Source organism: Suricata suricatta, chromosome X (genome assembly GCF_006229205.1).
Source record: "Suricata suricatta isolate VVHF042 chromosome X, meerkat_22Aug2017_6uvM2_HiC, whole genome shotgun sequence".
In the NCBI taxonomy this organism is placed as follows: domain Eukaryota; kingdom Metazoa; phylum Chordata; class Mammalia; order Carnivora; family Herpestidae; genus Suricata; species Suricata suricatta.
The window spans coordinates 13,894,401-13,911,797 of NC_043717.1; the positions used below are offsets into that span (position 1 = coordinate 13,894,401).

A 17,397-nucleotide genomic window follows, 5' to 3' on the forward strand; every position below is an offset into this window, starting at 1 on the left:
CAAGCCCCTGATGCGGGCTCGAACTCACAAGCCATGAGATCATGACCTGAGCTGAAGTCAAGAGCTGGATGCTTAACTGACTCAGCCACCCAGGCGCCCCTATTAACCATTTGTAGATCTTTGGAGAAATGTCTATTCAGATCATTTGTCCATTTTTAGTTGTGTTATTTGTTTTTATATTGTTTTCTTTTAAGAATTACTTATACGTTTCAGTTATAAGTTCTTTATCAAGTATATGATTTGCAAATGTTTTCTTTCATTTAGTGGGCTGTCTTCTCACTTACTTGATGATATCCTTTGACGCAGAAAGGTTTTTTAATTTTGATGAAGTCCAATTTATCTTGTCTTTGGTTGCTTGTGCTTTTGGTGTCACATCAAAGAAACCATTGCCAAAGCCAAGATTATTTATGGTTATGTTTTCTTCTAAGAGTTTTATATTTTTACTTCTTACATTTAGGCTTTAGATACATTTTGAGTTGATTTTCATATATGGCATGAGGTAGAGGTACAACTTTATTCTTTGCATGTGGATATCCAGTTACCCCACCACCATTTGTTGAAAAGACTGTTCTTTCTCCATTGAATAGTCTTGGCACTCTTGTCAAAAATCAATTGATTGTAAATGTGAGGGTTTATTCCTGCACTCTGAATCCTATTCCATTGATCTATATGTCTGTCCTTATGCCAGTACCACACTATCTTGATTACTGTAGCTTTTACAGAAAGTTTTTGAAATTGGGATTCTGGGTCCTTTAACTTTGTTTCTTTTTCAAGATTGTTTTGGCTTTCCAGGTCCCTTGTACTTCCATATGCATCTTAGGATCAATTTGTCAGTTTCTCAAAAGAAGCCATCTTGAAATGTTGGTGGGGCTTGCGTTGAATCTGTAGATCAACTTGGTGAGTATTGCCAGCTTAACTGTTAACTCATCTGATCCAAGAACGTGGAGTTTCTTCCCATTTATTTAGGTCTTTAATTTCTTTCAACAATGTTTATTGCATTCAGAATTTAGGTTTTACACTTTTGTTAAATTTACCACAAGTAAATTTTATTTTATTATTTTTATTTACTTATTATTTATTTATGATTTATTTTATTCTTTTGAATGCTACCCTAAAATGGAATTGTCTTCTTAATTTCATTTTTGGATTGTTCATTGCAGGTATATAGAAAAACAATTGCTTTTTGTTTATTGATCTTGTATCCCAAAACTTTGGTTGATTCCTTAGGGTTTTCTATTTACAAACTGTGTCATTTGCTGATAAAAATAGTCTTACTTCTTCCTTTCTCTTCTATGCCTTGTATTTCATTTTCTTGCATGATTATTCTGACTAGACCCTCTTACTGTTGAATAGAAATCATGAATGCACATCTTTGTCTTGTTCCTGATCATAGAGGAAAACATTCAGTCTTTCTCCCTTAAGTATGGTATTAGCTGTGCCTTTCTTCAGGATGTTCTTTATCACATTGAGGAAGTTCATTCCTATTCCTAGTTTATTGATTGTTTTTATTATTTTATTAAGAAGTGGTGTATAATTTTGTCAAATGCTTTATCTGCATCTTTTGAAATGATCTTGCAGTTTTTGCCCTTTGTTCTATGACATAGTATACATTAATGGAATTTCAGATGTTGAACCAATTTTGCATTCCTGGGATAAATCCCCACTTTGTTATAGTATATAATATTTTTTATATGTTGCTGGATTCAGTTTGCTAGTCTTTTGTTTATGATTTTTGCATCTATATTCATAAAAGATATTGCTCTATAGTTTTCCTTTTTTCCTGTGGTGTCTTTGTGTGGTCTTGATATCAGGGTAATACTAGCCTCATAGAATGAGTGGCAAAGTCTTTCTTCTCTTCCATCTTTTAGAAGAGTTTATAAAGAATTGTTATTAATTCCTTAAATGTTTGATAGAAGGGTACCTGGGTGGCTCAGCCAGTTAAGTATCTGGCTCTTGATTTAAGCTCAGGTCATGATCTCAGGGCCATGGGAGGGATCAAGACCTGTGTTGGGCTCTGTGCTAAGAGGGAGCCTGCTTAAGATTCTCTCTCTCTCTCTCTCTCTCTCTCTCTCTCTCTCTCTCTCTCTCTCCCCCTCCCTCCCTCTCCCACTCCCTCCCTTGCTCCCCAACTTGTGCATGTGCACTCTCTCTCTCTCTCCTCCTCTCTATAAATAAATCAATAAATTAATAAGTAAAGCTGAGTATGGGCCTTTCTTTGCGGGTAGTTTCTTTCATTACTTCTACTTTTGTTATAGATCTACTCAGATTTTCTATTGCTTCTTGAGTTATTTTCAGTATTTTGTGTCCTAGGAATTTGCCTATTTCATCTATTAACTTTATTAGCATATACTTGTCAAAGTATTCCCTTATAGTTTTTTTATTCTTCCATTATCTTGTTCAATATGTTAGTCAACGTTTATTATGCTTTCATAATAATACATCTGCTGAATACTGAAGCAATGATATTTACTTATATTTATCCAGAAAAAAAGTTTTTCTCATTTAGAAATACTATAAAATATAGAAAAGCATGCGGAAATAATTAATATTCCTCAGTCCACTACACTGAGACAACACTGTTAACATTTTGAAAATTTATTTCCAGGGTTTTTTGGTATAGTATAGATTTTTGATCATTCTAAGTATTAATTTTTTGTAGCCTTACTTTTGGCACTAAGACATTGTTATATAAACATCTCTCAAGTTGTTAAAAATGGTTTGTAAACATTTTAACCCATACTAAACATTTCATTTGATGGATAGATCATCATATTTTTTGTTTTTTAATGTTTATTTTTGAGAGAGAGAGAGAAAGAGAGAGAGAGAGAGAGAGAGACTATGTGTGGGGAAGGGGCAGAAAGAGAGGGAAACACAGAATCAGAAGCAGGTTCCAGGCTCTGAGCTGCCGGTACAGAGCCTGACACAGGGCTTGAAGTCACAAACTGTAAAATCATGATCTGAGCCAAAGTTGGATGCTTAATCAACTGAGCCACCTAGACGTCCCAATCATCAAATTCGTAATTATTTCTCTAATATTGAACCTTTTTTCCTTCACTAATATAAATAGTACTTGGAAGAATTTGTGCAGTCTTTTTTCTTACTTTGGATTATTCCCATATTCAGGTGATTAGATATGAACTTACTGTGTCAGGGGTTATGAATGTTTCGAAAGCTCTTGATAGAAGAATAATAGTTATTATTTCCTGATTACTAACTGTATTCTAGAGAGTGTTGAAAATACTCTGCATACTTTTTATTTAATCCTTGCAGTAAACCTGAGTAAAGTGTTACTATTCCTTTTCTGTGTACTTGAAGAAGCTCTAGTGCTCTGCGAGGTAGGTACTTGTCAGAGTCAGATTACTAACCACTGCCAGAGTTGGGCTTTGAACCCAAGAAGTTCTGAGTACAGTGGGGGTTTTGCCATCAACCGTCACCCCCTTTTACAGTTCCTCCCAATGTTGTTGCTCTTGGGAAACTAACTTTAATTAAATTTACTCATACAAAGTACCTTTCATTTGCCTCGTGCTTTTTATAGTTGGATGGGCCCTTCACATACATTTGATCTTCATAACCTGTGAAGGGTTGGTCTTTATAAGAAAAAAAAAAAAAAAGGACACCGAGGCTTTAGGAGGTGATTTGCTTAAGAACACAGGGCTAGTAAGTGGCAGAGCCAGGGTTAGGGCTCGCTTCCTGTTTCTCAGGGTCTGAGTAGGGTGAAGGGCTTTTCCCTCCCACTTTGGTCATTCAGCCTTGATACAGAACTCTGCCTCCTAGTGTATCATGGCGTTTTTGAAAAAAAGTAACCCATGTATAAAATTGAGGCTACCCTCTTGTGGGCTATCTACCTTCCATGTAGAGAAGCAGCATCCGTGTTGTGTTATTTTTGTTACTTCACTTCTTTTTTGATATGCGACAGGGAAGGGAATAATCATAGCTATCATTTATATTGATTGCCTACTACATTCATTATTTCTGTTTCTCTGCAAAACTCTTGGAGGAAGCTTTGATTAGTTTATTTTCCTTTTTTAAAATGTTTTATTTATTTTTGAGAGAGAGAGATAGAGACAGAGCATGAGTGAGGGAGGAGCAGGGAGAGAGAGAGGGAGACACAGAATCTGAAGCAGGCTCCAGGCTCTGAGCTGTCAGCACAGAGCCTGATATGGGGCTCAAACTCTGAAACAACAAGATCATGACCTAGACTTAAGTCAGATGTTTAACCGACTGAGCCACCCAGGCGCCCCGATTAGTTTCCTTTTCTAGATGACGAAATTGAGACTAGATTGAAGAACTGCCCAAGTCATGTACTAGTTCACCTGAACTGGAAACAGCTCTGACAGATTCCAAAGTCCACGCCCCTTTCGATGTGCTGCCCTAACTTGTAAAACAGGAATTTATACAAAAACAGAAATTAAACATTGCAATTTCATTCTCCTGAGCTTCACTTTATACTTAAAATTTTATATTGATGTATTTTGAATTAATAATCTATTGCCTTTTCTTCCCCCATGGAATACTCTGAGAACATGATGATATATTTTCTTTTATTTCTTCCCTTGAAACCACTTAGAAATGCATTTATTCATTTTCCCTAAGTTCTGAGAAGCCTACAAAGGCTATGTAGTGGTTTTGGCTGTGGAGTTGGATGCTTTAAGCTATGAGAAATGGAAATTTTCTCTAATGGAGATTTTTTTTTAATATTTGTTCTTTATTTTTACTTAGAAGTTTAAAAATAATAGTAAACCAAATAATTCTTTAATTCTTGGAATAACGTCTAGTTTATTGTTTATTTTATTTTTGGGGGGGGAAAACTTGGCATTTTATTTTTTTCAATATTTTATTGTCAAGTTGTTTTCCGTACAACACCCAGTGCTCTTCCCCACAAGTGCCCTCCACCATCACCACCACCTCTTTTCCCCCCTCCCCGTTTCCCTTCAACCCTCTGTTCATTTTCAGCATTCAAAAGTCTCTCAAGTTTTGTATCCCTCTCTATCCCCAACTCTCTCTCCCTCCTCCGTTCCCCCTGGTTCTCCATTAGGTCTCTCCTGTTTTCCTGCTAGACCTATGAGTGCAAACATATGGTTTCTGTCTTTCTCTGCCTGGCTTACTTCGCTCAGCATGACACCCTCAAGCTGTTCACAGCTGCCTGAGAGACCCCTGTTCCCCAACCTCATATCCCCCCCTCCTCATTCCCAAAGGTAAGTCCTTTATAATGCTGTGTATTTAAATTCGGAAACTTTGTGGAAAAACAATGAATGGCATTGTTTCCTTTATCTTTGTTGATCTCTGAGAAGTTTTCTGAAAGTTTAGAGGGGCCTTTGCCATTCTTGTTATTCTTGGAGGACTTTCTTTTATAATTGTCCCCAAGCAGTCCTGATTAGCTTCGTGAGGTATAGCAGAAATCTGTGAGCTGGGATCTCCCTCAGTTTCCTTGTCAGTGAAATGGGACATCAGATGAGATGCTCTTTAAAGTGCTCGCCAGGCAAAGACTGTCAGCTCTGTAGGTGCAGCTCTGTGCGGGGGGGGGGGGCGTGATGGTTTCCCCCTTCTCTTGCTTACTCAGCAGCTACCCCATTAACACTCTTAACGTGCTCAAGTGCCTTTCCTCTTTTTTTTTTTCCTTTTCTTTTGGTTTGGATACATTTTTTTCCCCTCGTGCCATTCTGTTTTACTTTACCTCCAACTTCTTATTTGTAAAACTTGCAAACCTACAGAGAGAAGGTGAAATACTAATCCAGTGAACACCCACATCCCAGTCACTGGGGTTCACCGGCTTGTTAACCCTTTACCATTTTCTCTCTCCCTCTCCCCTTCCTTCCCTTTCTCCATCTCCACTGCCCTCTCTATTTGACAGCACCTTGTAGACATTATGATATTAACCTCTACATACTTCAGCATGAGTGTCCTACGAAGAGGGGTTTTCTTTTATATAACACTGCATCACACTGAAAAAAACTGTGGCATTGGCGGATTAATACTATTGAACATAGAGTTCATGTTCAGAATTTCCTCATTGTCCAAAATGGCCCGTTGTAACTGTGTTTTTCCTTGGGAAGAAAAGCCTCCCCTTTCCCTCTTGTTCCCTCCACTGACTCTCCTCCCTCAGAGCTGGCTCCTGAAGGGGACGTTCACAGTACTGTCTCCCGCCTTCTCATGGTCCATTCCGTTTTGTGGAAAATGATTTTGACAAGTTCTTGAATGATCTTGAAGTCCGATAGAACATCTTCAGTTCTTATTTCACTTGGCTTCCTGGCAGCAGCGCTCATGGCCCTTGGCTTCAGCCTGTTCTCCTGGCTGTCCTTGTGTCTCTGAACTGTTTATAAGGCCTCCACTTTCTCCCAACTTTTAAATATTAGGGTTCCTCTGGCTTCCTCTTGGTCCTTTTGCTTTGTCACTCTCATGCTCTTCTTGGCTAACTTTCCTCTCACGGCTTTACTTATCATCAGTATGTCAAAACAGCCAAATCTTCATTTTCAGCCTGTATCATATACTATATCCCTGGTTTGTTGGCATCAATTGGGAATCATTTTATTTTATTTTATTAATCAATTCAATTAAGTAATTTAAAATTCCAGCATAGTATTCAGTGTTATATTAGTTTCAGGTGTACAATACAGCAATTCAACAATTCTCTATACCCAGTGCACGTCATGATAAGAGTACTCTTAGGGAATCATTTCATTTTATTTTATTCATTTTATTTTCCTTTTGTAAAGTAGGCTTCACGCCCAACATGGGGCTGGAACTCATGACCCTGAGATCAAGAGTCACATGCTTGACAATAAAATGTATATATATATAAAAAAGAGTCACATGCTTTACTGACCACACCAGCTAGGCACCCCTTAGAGAATTTTTTTTAATGTTTACTTATTTATTTTGAGAGAGAGAGAGACAGTGCACACGAGCACAAGCAAAGGGCAGAGAGAGGGAGAGAGAGAATCCCAAGTAGGCTTCATGCTGTCAGCACAGAGTTTAAGGAATCATTTTAAACAAGAACTTTTCTTTGTAGAAGGACACCACTTTCTTCATCTCAAATTATGATCCCTCTCAATAATAATTTTTAGTTAATTGTTTACTTTTTGACATGATCATGTGTTGGTCTTAAGGTTTATACTATAAACACATTTAGTGCCTGTATGAACCAGGCACACAAAAAACCAAGCATCCTTTCATTTTTTTTTACACCAATTAAATGCATCTTAATATTTTTCTTTATTTGCTATGTGACTAATCCACTCTTACTTTAGACATGTTAAGTATTATGAGACTCTGCCGTGGGCTATTTAGTTACCCACTCTATAATCATGAGCTTTTGGGGGGGCAGAAAGTATTGCTGGAAAAATATGAAGTTCCACCTCCCCATTTAAATGCCTTTTACCAGCTTCCAACCTTGATTAGACAATTCACAAAGAAGCCAGCTTTTAGTTGGATCCTGTTGATTGTTAGAAAATGCTGTTACAAAGAGACATATTTCAGCAGAGTGTGAGAAAGGGCAGTACCTATGGCCCAGTTGTCAGCTCCTTCCCGCAGCCAGCGCACTTTGCGTGCACGGCTTTATATTGCGTTATCTTTTTAGCAGCTGCAAAAGACAAAAATTTAATGCTAATCGTATTTGACCTTGGGTGAATGAATGTAGCACTATAACTCAGATTAGTAATTAATAACAGGGAAGGCATAAAACAGAATTGCAGTCAAGACATTTAATTTTTTTTTTCTGAGTGAGGATTAGAGGTCATGATTGAATTGTTGAATAGAACATATTTCCTAGGAGAAAATATTTCAATAATTTAAAATGGTACTAATACTTTTATATAGCTAAATTTCTTACAGAATTAAAAATATAATAGTTTTTAAAAATTGAGATCTTCCTGATAATGATTCTTTTAGAAACTTGTCAGAAATCCATATGATAGCTCACAGTTACTTGTAAATTTTTTTTAACTTTTATTTATTTTTGAGAGACAGAGAGAGACAAAGCATGAATGGGGGAAGGGCAGAGAGAGAGGGAGACATAGAATCTGAAGCAGGCTCCAGGCTCTGAGCTGTCAGCACAGAGCCTGACGCGGGGCTCAAACCCACAAACTGCGAGATCATGACCTGAGCCGAAGTCAGATGCTTAACCGACTGAGCTACCCAGGTCCCCTCAGAGTTACTTGTAAACTGTGGTCTTCCTGATTTTACTGATTTAACAGATTATTGTGGTATTATACAGCTAACACTTCATATTTTCCTGAACTATGGTATGGCCAAGGATTGCAATTCTTATGAAAACTTCCATTAGATGGACTTTATGTAATCTTTGTGCCATTCCATTGCCCTGTTGAATAAAAGAAGGCTTTAAATGGGGCATTTAAAAATCTGAATCCTAATAAATGTAGGGAGAATGAGTTAGAAAATCATTATTCTGCAACTACCCTAGAAAGACTTGATTTGGGCAAAAATTATCTGTGGATATTTTGGAGAACAGAATATATACACAGCTCTAAAGCATGTTCCTGCAAATTGTTTATTAATTATAAAGAGGAAGCAAATAAAACATCTACAGTAGAGAGTTGTACGTAGCCGCTGGGGGCGCTATCCACCTGGTCGGCTGGGGTCTGGTGGTCAAAGAGGTCACCTGAGGCAGAACAAAGGTGAATGAAGTTTATTGAATACACAGCAAAGGAGCTGTCTGCCAGGAGGCGGTGGTGGGGGGCAGGGGGGTTGCTGTTAAGGAGGAAAAGATGATGAGGTATGGGAACACATGGAATTTTCCTTTTTTTGGTACCTGTGCTCAGCAGTAAGTAGCCCATTGGGCAGCTAGGGCCTATGGATACCATGTTTTAAAGTTTTTATTTTTTAAAGATTTTTGTTTATTCATTTTTGATAGAGAGAGAGACAGAGGCATGAGAGAGAAGCAGAGGGAAAGGGAGACAGAAAATTCCAAGCAGGCTCCACACTGCCACCTGGGGCTCAAACTCACCAACCCTGAGATCATGACCGGAGCCTAAACCAAGAGTAGGAGGCTGAACCGACTGAGCTACCCAGGCCCCTGGGTCGTCTAAGGAGCCTGTTTGCATTTAGCCAGGTAGTGGTCGCTGTGGGCCCTTTTACCTTCCTCCAGTTTAACCAAGTAATCTAAGTTCATGTCACCAATAAGGAGACAAATTAATGTCATGTACCTTCTGATGTAACGTGCTTGAGAAAGACTCCTCACTTATTCCTGCCAAAATAGACAACCTGAATCTAATCGTGAGGAAATAACATCCAAATTGAGGGATATTTTGAATAACTAGCCTGTACTCTTCCAAGTCTCAGTGTCATTAGAAAGAAAGGCTAAGCGATTGTTCTAGGATAAAGGAGACCGAGGAAATGATGTGTATGTGAGGAGAGAGAGCAAGACAGAGAGGAGGAGAATGCATATGTGACAAAATATTAATGATTGTGCTATTCTTACCTTTCCCCATATGTTTGAAAATGTTTCAAAATAAAAAGTTAACAATATTCCAGTCCTGGGGCCCCTGGATGGCTCAGTCAGCTCCGTGTCTGACTCTTGATTTTGGCTCAGGTCATGGTCTCCTGGGTTCATGGGATCGAGAGCTCCGCATCAGGGTGCTGTCTGCTTGGGATTCTCTCTCTCTCTCTCTCTCTCTCTCTCTCTCTCTCTCTGCCCCTCCCCTACTTGTTCTCTCTCTTAAAATAAATAAATAATTTAAAAAACCCTCAGTCCTGTGCAACCTGAGATATGTTTGCTAAGTCTGTGGTAACCGCAGCCTAAGGTTCTGCCCTTTGGGAATGCCATTTATTAGCTCTTCCTTGATTTTCCTTCTTCTACCTTCTCCGTCCGTTGCAGACCCTGTGAGCCATGTCCTGGCATCATCTTGAGAAGCTTCACTATAAACATGGACAACCCCAAATGCACTGGTGTCTCCGTTCCTTTACTTCCTAACCTCCAGTATCCCGTTCTTCACTCTACAGGAGATGCTCACACCCATTTCCTGGCCCCTGTGGCCACTCGCATCATTTCTGCCGCTGTAGTCCTTATGATTTTTGCAATTTCTGATTTCTTGATCTTCAGTGAAACCTCCAGACCTTAGTCCATTCCCCTGTATCTCTGTCTCCCAGCCTACTCTTGTCTTCATTTTCTTCCCCCATCTCTTTCCATCTTCTGTTGGCTATCACTTAAGGCAGTTAACAGATCATACACAGGAATCATACTTTAGGCAATTTAAAAGAGAAATAATGGGTGAAATTTTTCATGTTCCTAGGCTACCAGACTTTGCTACAGTTCCTTGATGGGAACGCCAAAGATGTTAGTGACTTGACTTGGATTTTTCTAAAGCAATAATTCAGTTGTTTTGTTGTTGTTTTAATAGCCTTTAGAATTTGTCTTCTTTGTCCAGAAGCTTCTAAGTTGATTATTCACATATAAATGTCCTATTTTGTCCTTGAATTGTTATTTTCAGCTTTGTAATATGCAGTAGTAGGTAGGCTACAACTGTGGCCTTAAGAACATAGAAGGATGGGGCGCCTGGGTGGCTCAGTCGGTTAAGCATCCGACTTCGGCTCAGGTCATGATCTTGCAGTTTCTGAGTTTGAGCCCTATGTTGGGCTCTGTGCTGACAGCTTGGAGCCTCTTCAGATTCTGTGTCTCTCCCTCTCTCTGCCCCTCCCATGCTCATGCTCTGTCTCTCTCTGTCTTGCAATAATAAATAAACACTTAAAAATTTAAAAAAAACTTAGAAGGATGAATTAGAATATTGTATAACTGGAGAGGATCTTAGAGATCACATAATTCCAAGTTCTCATTCTTCACATGAGAGACTGAGGACCAGAGACATTAAACAATTTGTTCAAAGTTATACATACAGTTGACACCTGCTTGAGTCAAAACCAAAATGGAAGTCTCTAGATTACAAATTCAAAATTTATTTTTATTATCCTATGTGGATGGGTTGCTGGGTGAGTGAGTACATGAGTAAATAAAAAGTCAAAAGAAATGACCTCTAATTCTTGTCCTTCTCTGAGTGGAAAGCCAGTCAGCTCTGCATCGGGCTCTGTGCTGAGAGCTCAGAGCCTGGAGCCTGCTTCAGATTCTGTCTCCCTCTCTCTGCCGCTCCCCTGCTTGAACTCTGTCTCTGTCTCAAAAATAAACATTGGGGGGAGGGGGAGAAGAAGAATGCTCTCCAGGGACAAGAATGCTGGACAGGGACAGTGGATGAGCGAGCTTCACAGGGCTCTTGTCTTGCTTGCTGCCCAAGGAGCAGACTGTGACCCTCTCATTTCCGCTGGGCATGTGCCTTGAGCCATTTTTCCAGTGAATTTAGAAGTCTCACTGTGACAGCCACATACCCTAGCAGGTGGCAGATATAGAATAGTTGTAAACAAGAATAACAAAGAAAACTATGGTCCCAGAGTTGAGCCAGACTGTAGTCTATAGCAGACAGTGATAAGTGCCAGGGTGAGAAACGAAGGAACGAGATGGGCACTGGGCAGCGGGGTGCCATTTTGAAAAGAGTGGTCAGGAAAGGCCTCACTGAGCCAAGACTGTGCTCTCTGAAAGAGTGAGCACTGTGGATCCTGGCTGGCACTGTTCTCCTTGCTCCTGACTCTTGGGTTCTGAGATGCCAGCGGTTTGTCCATGGTAGTTCGTGAAATTTTTAATAAATTTGTGTATAATTAGTAAAAGGCGAAAGATTTATGCGATCTGAAGAGAAACCAGAGTATAATTTATGTATAATTAGGAAGTTTGGGGAGGCACTAGAAGTTGTTAGCTTGGAGAGAGACAATTATCTGTTAATCCCACTTAAAAATTTTTTTTAATCTTTATTTATTTTGAGAGAGAGAGAGAGAAAAAGAGAGGGAGCGAGCGAATGAGCGAGCATGAGAGGGGGAGGGGCAGAGAGCAAGGGAGACACAGCATCTGAAGCAGGTTCCAGCTCTGAGCTGTCAGCACAGAGCCTGATGTGGGTTAGACGCTTAACCAACTGAGCCACCCAAGTACCCCTCCCAACTTACTTAAATAAAAAAAAAAGCATCTACTATTTATTGACTGCTTTCTAGGTGCCAGGCAATGTGCTAAGCATTTTATATTAATCAATTAATTAGTATATTAATAATAACTATAGGAACAAATTACTAGTACATTATTATAGATTACTAATATATTATTGTTATAACAGCCCTAGAAGGTATTCATTCATTTGTTCAACAAATACCCATTGCCAGGCCTCACCCCAGGTGCTGGGGATATAGTAGTGCACAAAATGAAGTCCCTAGTCTCATGTGGCTTAGCTAATAGGGTAAGATAGACAATGAGTACATAACCATATGACTGTATAGAATGTCAGATGGTAAGGCGCGCTATGGAGAACCACAGAACAGGTAAAGAGCATAGATAATGGGAGGGAGGTATACTGTTTTACATTTTTTATGGCTGAATCCAAATGCCGCACTGGTTGTACCACATAATGGTTAAAAGCCCAGTTTCTGGAATTACAGAGATCCAGATTTGACTCTGTTTTCTCCCAGTGACAAGTCACCCCAAACAAGTTCTTTCTCAGCCTCAGTTTCCTCATCTGTAGAAAAGGATAATGGCGCTTCATAGGCTTGTTGGGCAGATTAAATACAATGAAATGAAATGATCTACATAAAGCACCAAGCAGTGTCTGGCACAAAACAAGCGCTCTGAATTTTTGTCTTATTCATTGATTTCCTATGTGGATATTTAATTTCTTGTAAACTACCGTGATAATGATTGCCACCATAGGAAAAAAGCCATTAGAAAACAAAACCCAAAAAACCGCAGCTTGGCAATAGAGAATCCACTGGTGCTGGCCACAGAAAATTGGCCAGGTAACTTGCTAAACCTATGCCATTGCTTCCTTCTAGAAATGAGCCCTTGGGACACATATGGAAATAGCTTTAATTTTGGTTTTATCCCTGCATGGAATTAATGTGACAGGAAAGACAGGCCCTGTCACATAATGAAGCAGCAAGCCCAGAAGCAGACGTCAGCTGTCCAATGAGTTTGGAACTGGATGACACAAGATCTTCACCTCTGCTCGCAGGGTTGGGGGGTGTGGGGCCGACAACCCCTCCGTAGGGTCTCTCACATCTGGGCTCTCCCCTGGGCCATATTGGAGATCTGTGCTTCAGAGGACAGTCCTCAGCTGGCTAGGGTGGCCGTGCTGGGGTGGGTGGGGCAGGAGTGTTCTTAGAAATCAGGTGAGGTTTTGGAGGTCTGATGTTGATACAGTCATCCTTGCCCTGCCCGTCCCCTTCCCTGTGCCAGAGAGGGCACTGGGGGCACTGCGGGCCATGGGAGCATAACAGGATGTGGATCAGAGCCCCTTTTACGAGCCGCTGCCGAGGTACTCAAAACCCCCATGTGGGATTCAGGTAAGGGCCTGAGCCAGAGCGGCCAGGACGTTGGACGCTTGAGGCCTAGGCCGAGCCTGCTGTTCCCACCCTGTGGGACTGGCTCATCCACCGGGCCTAGTCAGGAGGCAGAAACCACAGAGTGATCTGACGAGAGAGGTGAACTTAAATAACTGTCAGTTGGGTGTCGAGTTGTTCCTAGGTCACTGAAAGGATCCTGAAAGAACTCTAAAGTATACGGAGGTAGCGATTACAGAGAAGTTGCCATCTCTAGGGCTGAGAGAGAAAGGGGAGTGATGGGAATGAGTAAAATGTAGAAGCTTGGAGGGGGTTTTCCACATCACTGAAACTCGGGCCTTTGAGAATGGGGGCTGCCCCGCCGGCACTGGTGTCTCTGAGGGGCTGCTGTGAGGCTGGCTTTGCAAGTGCAGGGTAACCACAGACTGGATCCAGTGCAGCTACAAGGAGAAAATGCGGGGGGTGGGGCGCAGGTGGCGGATGGGGGTGCAGGGTGGAGAGCCCGTTGCTAGTTTACACTAACAGGAACAGGAAGTGACAGGAGGGAGTATGTCCCAGGCTCCCTCCTCCAGCTTCACCATCTCCCCCTACTGCCCCTGTTGGCAGAGCCAAAGGTAGCACCTGGTCAATCAGAAATGTGGCCCGCGAAGTCCCAGCCTCAGCATCAAGGAGCGGACTAGAGAAGTGTGGGGTGACTGCTGACACGCGATAGCTTAGTAAGTGGCATTCATGCCCACGTGCAGGGGCGCAGGTACAGGAATGCCAGCATAAATAGGGATAGTGGGTCTTGAAGCCGGGAAGGGGGTGGGGAATGCCTTTGGAGCAGAAGAAGAAATGCAAGAGCCAGAGAACTGAGCATTGCTGTCTGCCTACTACTCCTACTAGTAAAGTACAGCCCATGAAAGTATTGTGTGCTTATCAAGTAAAATAGCAACTCCCTCCTTGGGTAGTGGGGTGGGATCCCAGCAAGGGACTGGGCAGAAGCAAAGCAGAGATAGGACAGAGGGCTTGGATCGCCTATTTCCTGGAGAAGGAGAAGAAATGGTAGTGTATGTCTAGCTTAGTGTCAGGCACATAGTAGGCATTCAATGAATGGTGGCAATTCTTATTGAAAGGAAGGAAAGGTACAAGTAGATTAGGGAATGAAGTAACTGGCTATAGTGGAGAAAGCCCAGAGTTTGGACTCAGAAGACCTCAGTCTATACTAGATAAGTGATTTCAAACAAGATACTTGCCTCTCTGAACCTGAAGTTTCCTTATGTGTAACATAGAGATGATACTTGTGGGGATACATTTCATATAGTAGACCCTTAACATATGATAGCTGCTTCGTTCCATTATTGATTATACAAGTGATAAGCATGGTTATTTATTATTGGTGGTGCTAATCCTAAGTAGAAGAGACTTGAGTGATCATTTATTCTACTACATTACTGTGCAGATGAAGAAACTGAGACACAGAAAAAGGTCAATAGCTCTATGGAGGTTAAGAATGTGGGCTACAGATCAGTGAGACCTAGGTCCAATCCCTTTTTGTTCATTTCCACTTACTGGCCAGTCTCTCTCAGCCTCACAGTGTGGTGAGGACTGTGGAAAAGAATCCGTTGCCTGGCCCTTAGTAAGTGCTCAGTAAATAGCCCTGGACAGTCCCGTTGGGCATGATGAACAGAGAGAGCCTCTGAGGTGAGGTTTGGTTGCTCATAACAGTGACTGTCCCATAGAATTGACGTTTCAGGTGAATCTGGGCTCTCCGTATGGTGACAATACTCAAGATTTTCAGCCTCCCAATCATTTGCTTTATCATATTGAACAATTCACTCTATTTCTTCTCCCTGTGGTTTTCTCGTATAAAGATCATGATACTTGACTTCCGTCTTCTTCCTGGGGTCTTCTGGAAGCTGACTAATGAAATGAGTGTCTCTGGAACTAGAGAGCCTTAGAGAAACTCATAAATGAATACCCTCAGATGACTAGTATATCTAGTGTGGAACAGCAGTATTGAGCCAGGGATACCGGGACTGGAGGCTAGAATCCTGCTTTTAGAATTCAAATTGTTCTTGTTATAGTCAACTCTTAATTTTTATGTGGTAACTGGGAAAAATTACAACATGAATAGAAGAAGCCAGCTGGTGTTGATTGCTCTTCACTCTAAAACTTGAGGAAGGCATAAGAGACTATATTTTAAATCTCATTATCTCTCACCTGATCGCTTTCTTCCAAGCTATGAAGCTACAGGATGGTTCAAAGGCTCAGAGCCCCAGAAGAGAGTCAGTGTTCCTGAATAATCCACGAACACAACAATGTTTATCTCTGACATAGCCGTTTGTTTAGCCATTTATTAACCAGGCACGGGGCTAAACTCTTCACCTGTGGTATGTCGTTTCATCCTTCTTGTAACTCTGTGAAGGAGGGAGGTGTGTTTCATTTATCCAGCTGTCTTTTATCAATTGAATCTCAGGTACAGAAGCTGGAGCGAATTACACTTTTCAATTCATTGTACATTGCCATCATTGGTCTGTGCAAGACCTTTTCTTATCTTAGCTAATTAATTTGCTTGCTCCTTTTTACCCATGTACCCCGTACTCATTCACCCCCCTTCCTATAAATAACCAATCTATTTGTTTAATGTCTTTTCCTTCATATATATTCTTTTGAAATATATGTTTTACTTTTGTGTATATGTATTTTAAATTTATATAAAATGATATCATGTTATATTTCATTGCCTTTAACTTTTTAATAACTCTTCTAACTGAAGGGGGTTTGCTGTGTGTTTACTTGGTCTATGGCTTTGAGCTGTGGCCTCATAGTCCTACCACAGTTACACGTTCTCCTTCCTGGTGGGGGACAGCCAGGCTGCACTGGTGTCAAACTCCCTACTGCCACAAGCAAAGAAACACAGCAGCCCCATATGTCTCCCTTTTGGGCTGTGTGAGGACTGCTTGGGGGCACCTAGTGAAGAATGAAATTGGTACTTCGTAGGACATACATAGACTTCATCTGCCTACATAGTGCCAGATGTAGGTGCTGTAATTCTCCCCATTTTACAGATGAGGAAACAGGCTTTGAGAGTTTTAATAACTTATCAAAGTCACACAGGCAGTCATTAGCAGAGCCAGGATTCACATTCATGCCATCTTGCCCCCCAAACTCTACCAACAGTGGCTAAGCCATCAATGTTCTCTGAGTATTTGAGACTTGAGGGCATTTTACAAAAATATAAAGGTAAATTTCTTTGTAGTTTTTATGTTCTTAGAACCTAGAAATTCAGGTGGACTCACTTTTTCCCAGAATAACTACTTCCCCAGTCCCATAGCTGCATAGTAAGTGGTTTTCTCTAACTTTCATGTCCTATGGGTCTGCAGTGCTAAAAGCCGCCCTGGTCATCCAGAACTGGTACCGAGGTTACAGTGCTCGACTGAAGGCCAGACACCGCTACGCCCTCACCATCTTCCAGTCCATCGAATATGCTGATGAACAATGCCAAATGCAGGTCTGTTTTGCAAGTTCATCTCTTCTTTTGGTGAAATGCTTTGCTTCACTCCTCATGATTGAAAAAATGAATGTTTGGGTCTGTTTTAAGCTGAGGAAGCTTGGCAAAAGCTTTAATAGAGGATGTAGTAACACCACCTTGGAACTAGCCGTTGAGAGAGGGTGTGATTTGGGGAGAGGATGGCGTTTTTCAGTTCTGAAGTTCACATGTTGAAGAGGGCTGCCAGATGTCTAGTTACCTAATGAAAAATGGTCTTATTCTGTTCTTGGGTATGTGTCCCAATAGGAAGTAAAGTTGTTACTTGATAAGGAAAAAAAAAATACTTTAAGGAGTTAAAAGATGGAAAAAATTTCCTGAGAACAAACCTGTGAGAGTTTTAGAAGAAAATCTAGATGAGTGAGGAAGGCCTTTTCAAGCTTGCGAAAATGATGTATAAATCCAACGTTAATACTTAATAGTGGGGAAAAAAGTACATTTTTAACAATAAAAAGGAGGGAGGATGTGTGACATCCTGTGTGTCTCTGGGG

The 17,397-nt window shown here is 40.8% G+C and overlaps 1 protein-coding gene across 4 annotated transcripts in view; it reads left to right on the plus strand.

The window, feature by feature from the left end:
• PPEF1 (protein phosphatase with EF-hand domain 1) overlaps positions 1-17,397 on the plus strand; it is a 121,226-nt gene that overhangs the window by 29,773 nt on the left and 74,056 nt on the right. For all 4 annotated transcript variants that reach the window (XM_029930089.1, XM_029930088.1, XM_029930090.1 and 1 more), the window contains one exon: positions 16,743-16,870. In XM_029930089.1, coding sequence (XP_029785949.1) covers positions 16,743-16,870 — 128 coding nt within the window. The remainder of the gene's footprint in view (positions 1-16,742; positions 16,871-17,397) is intronic.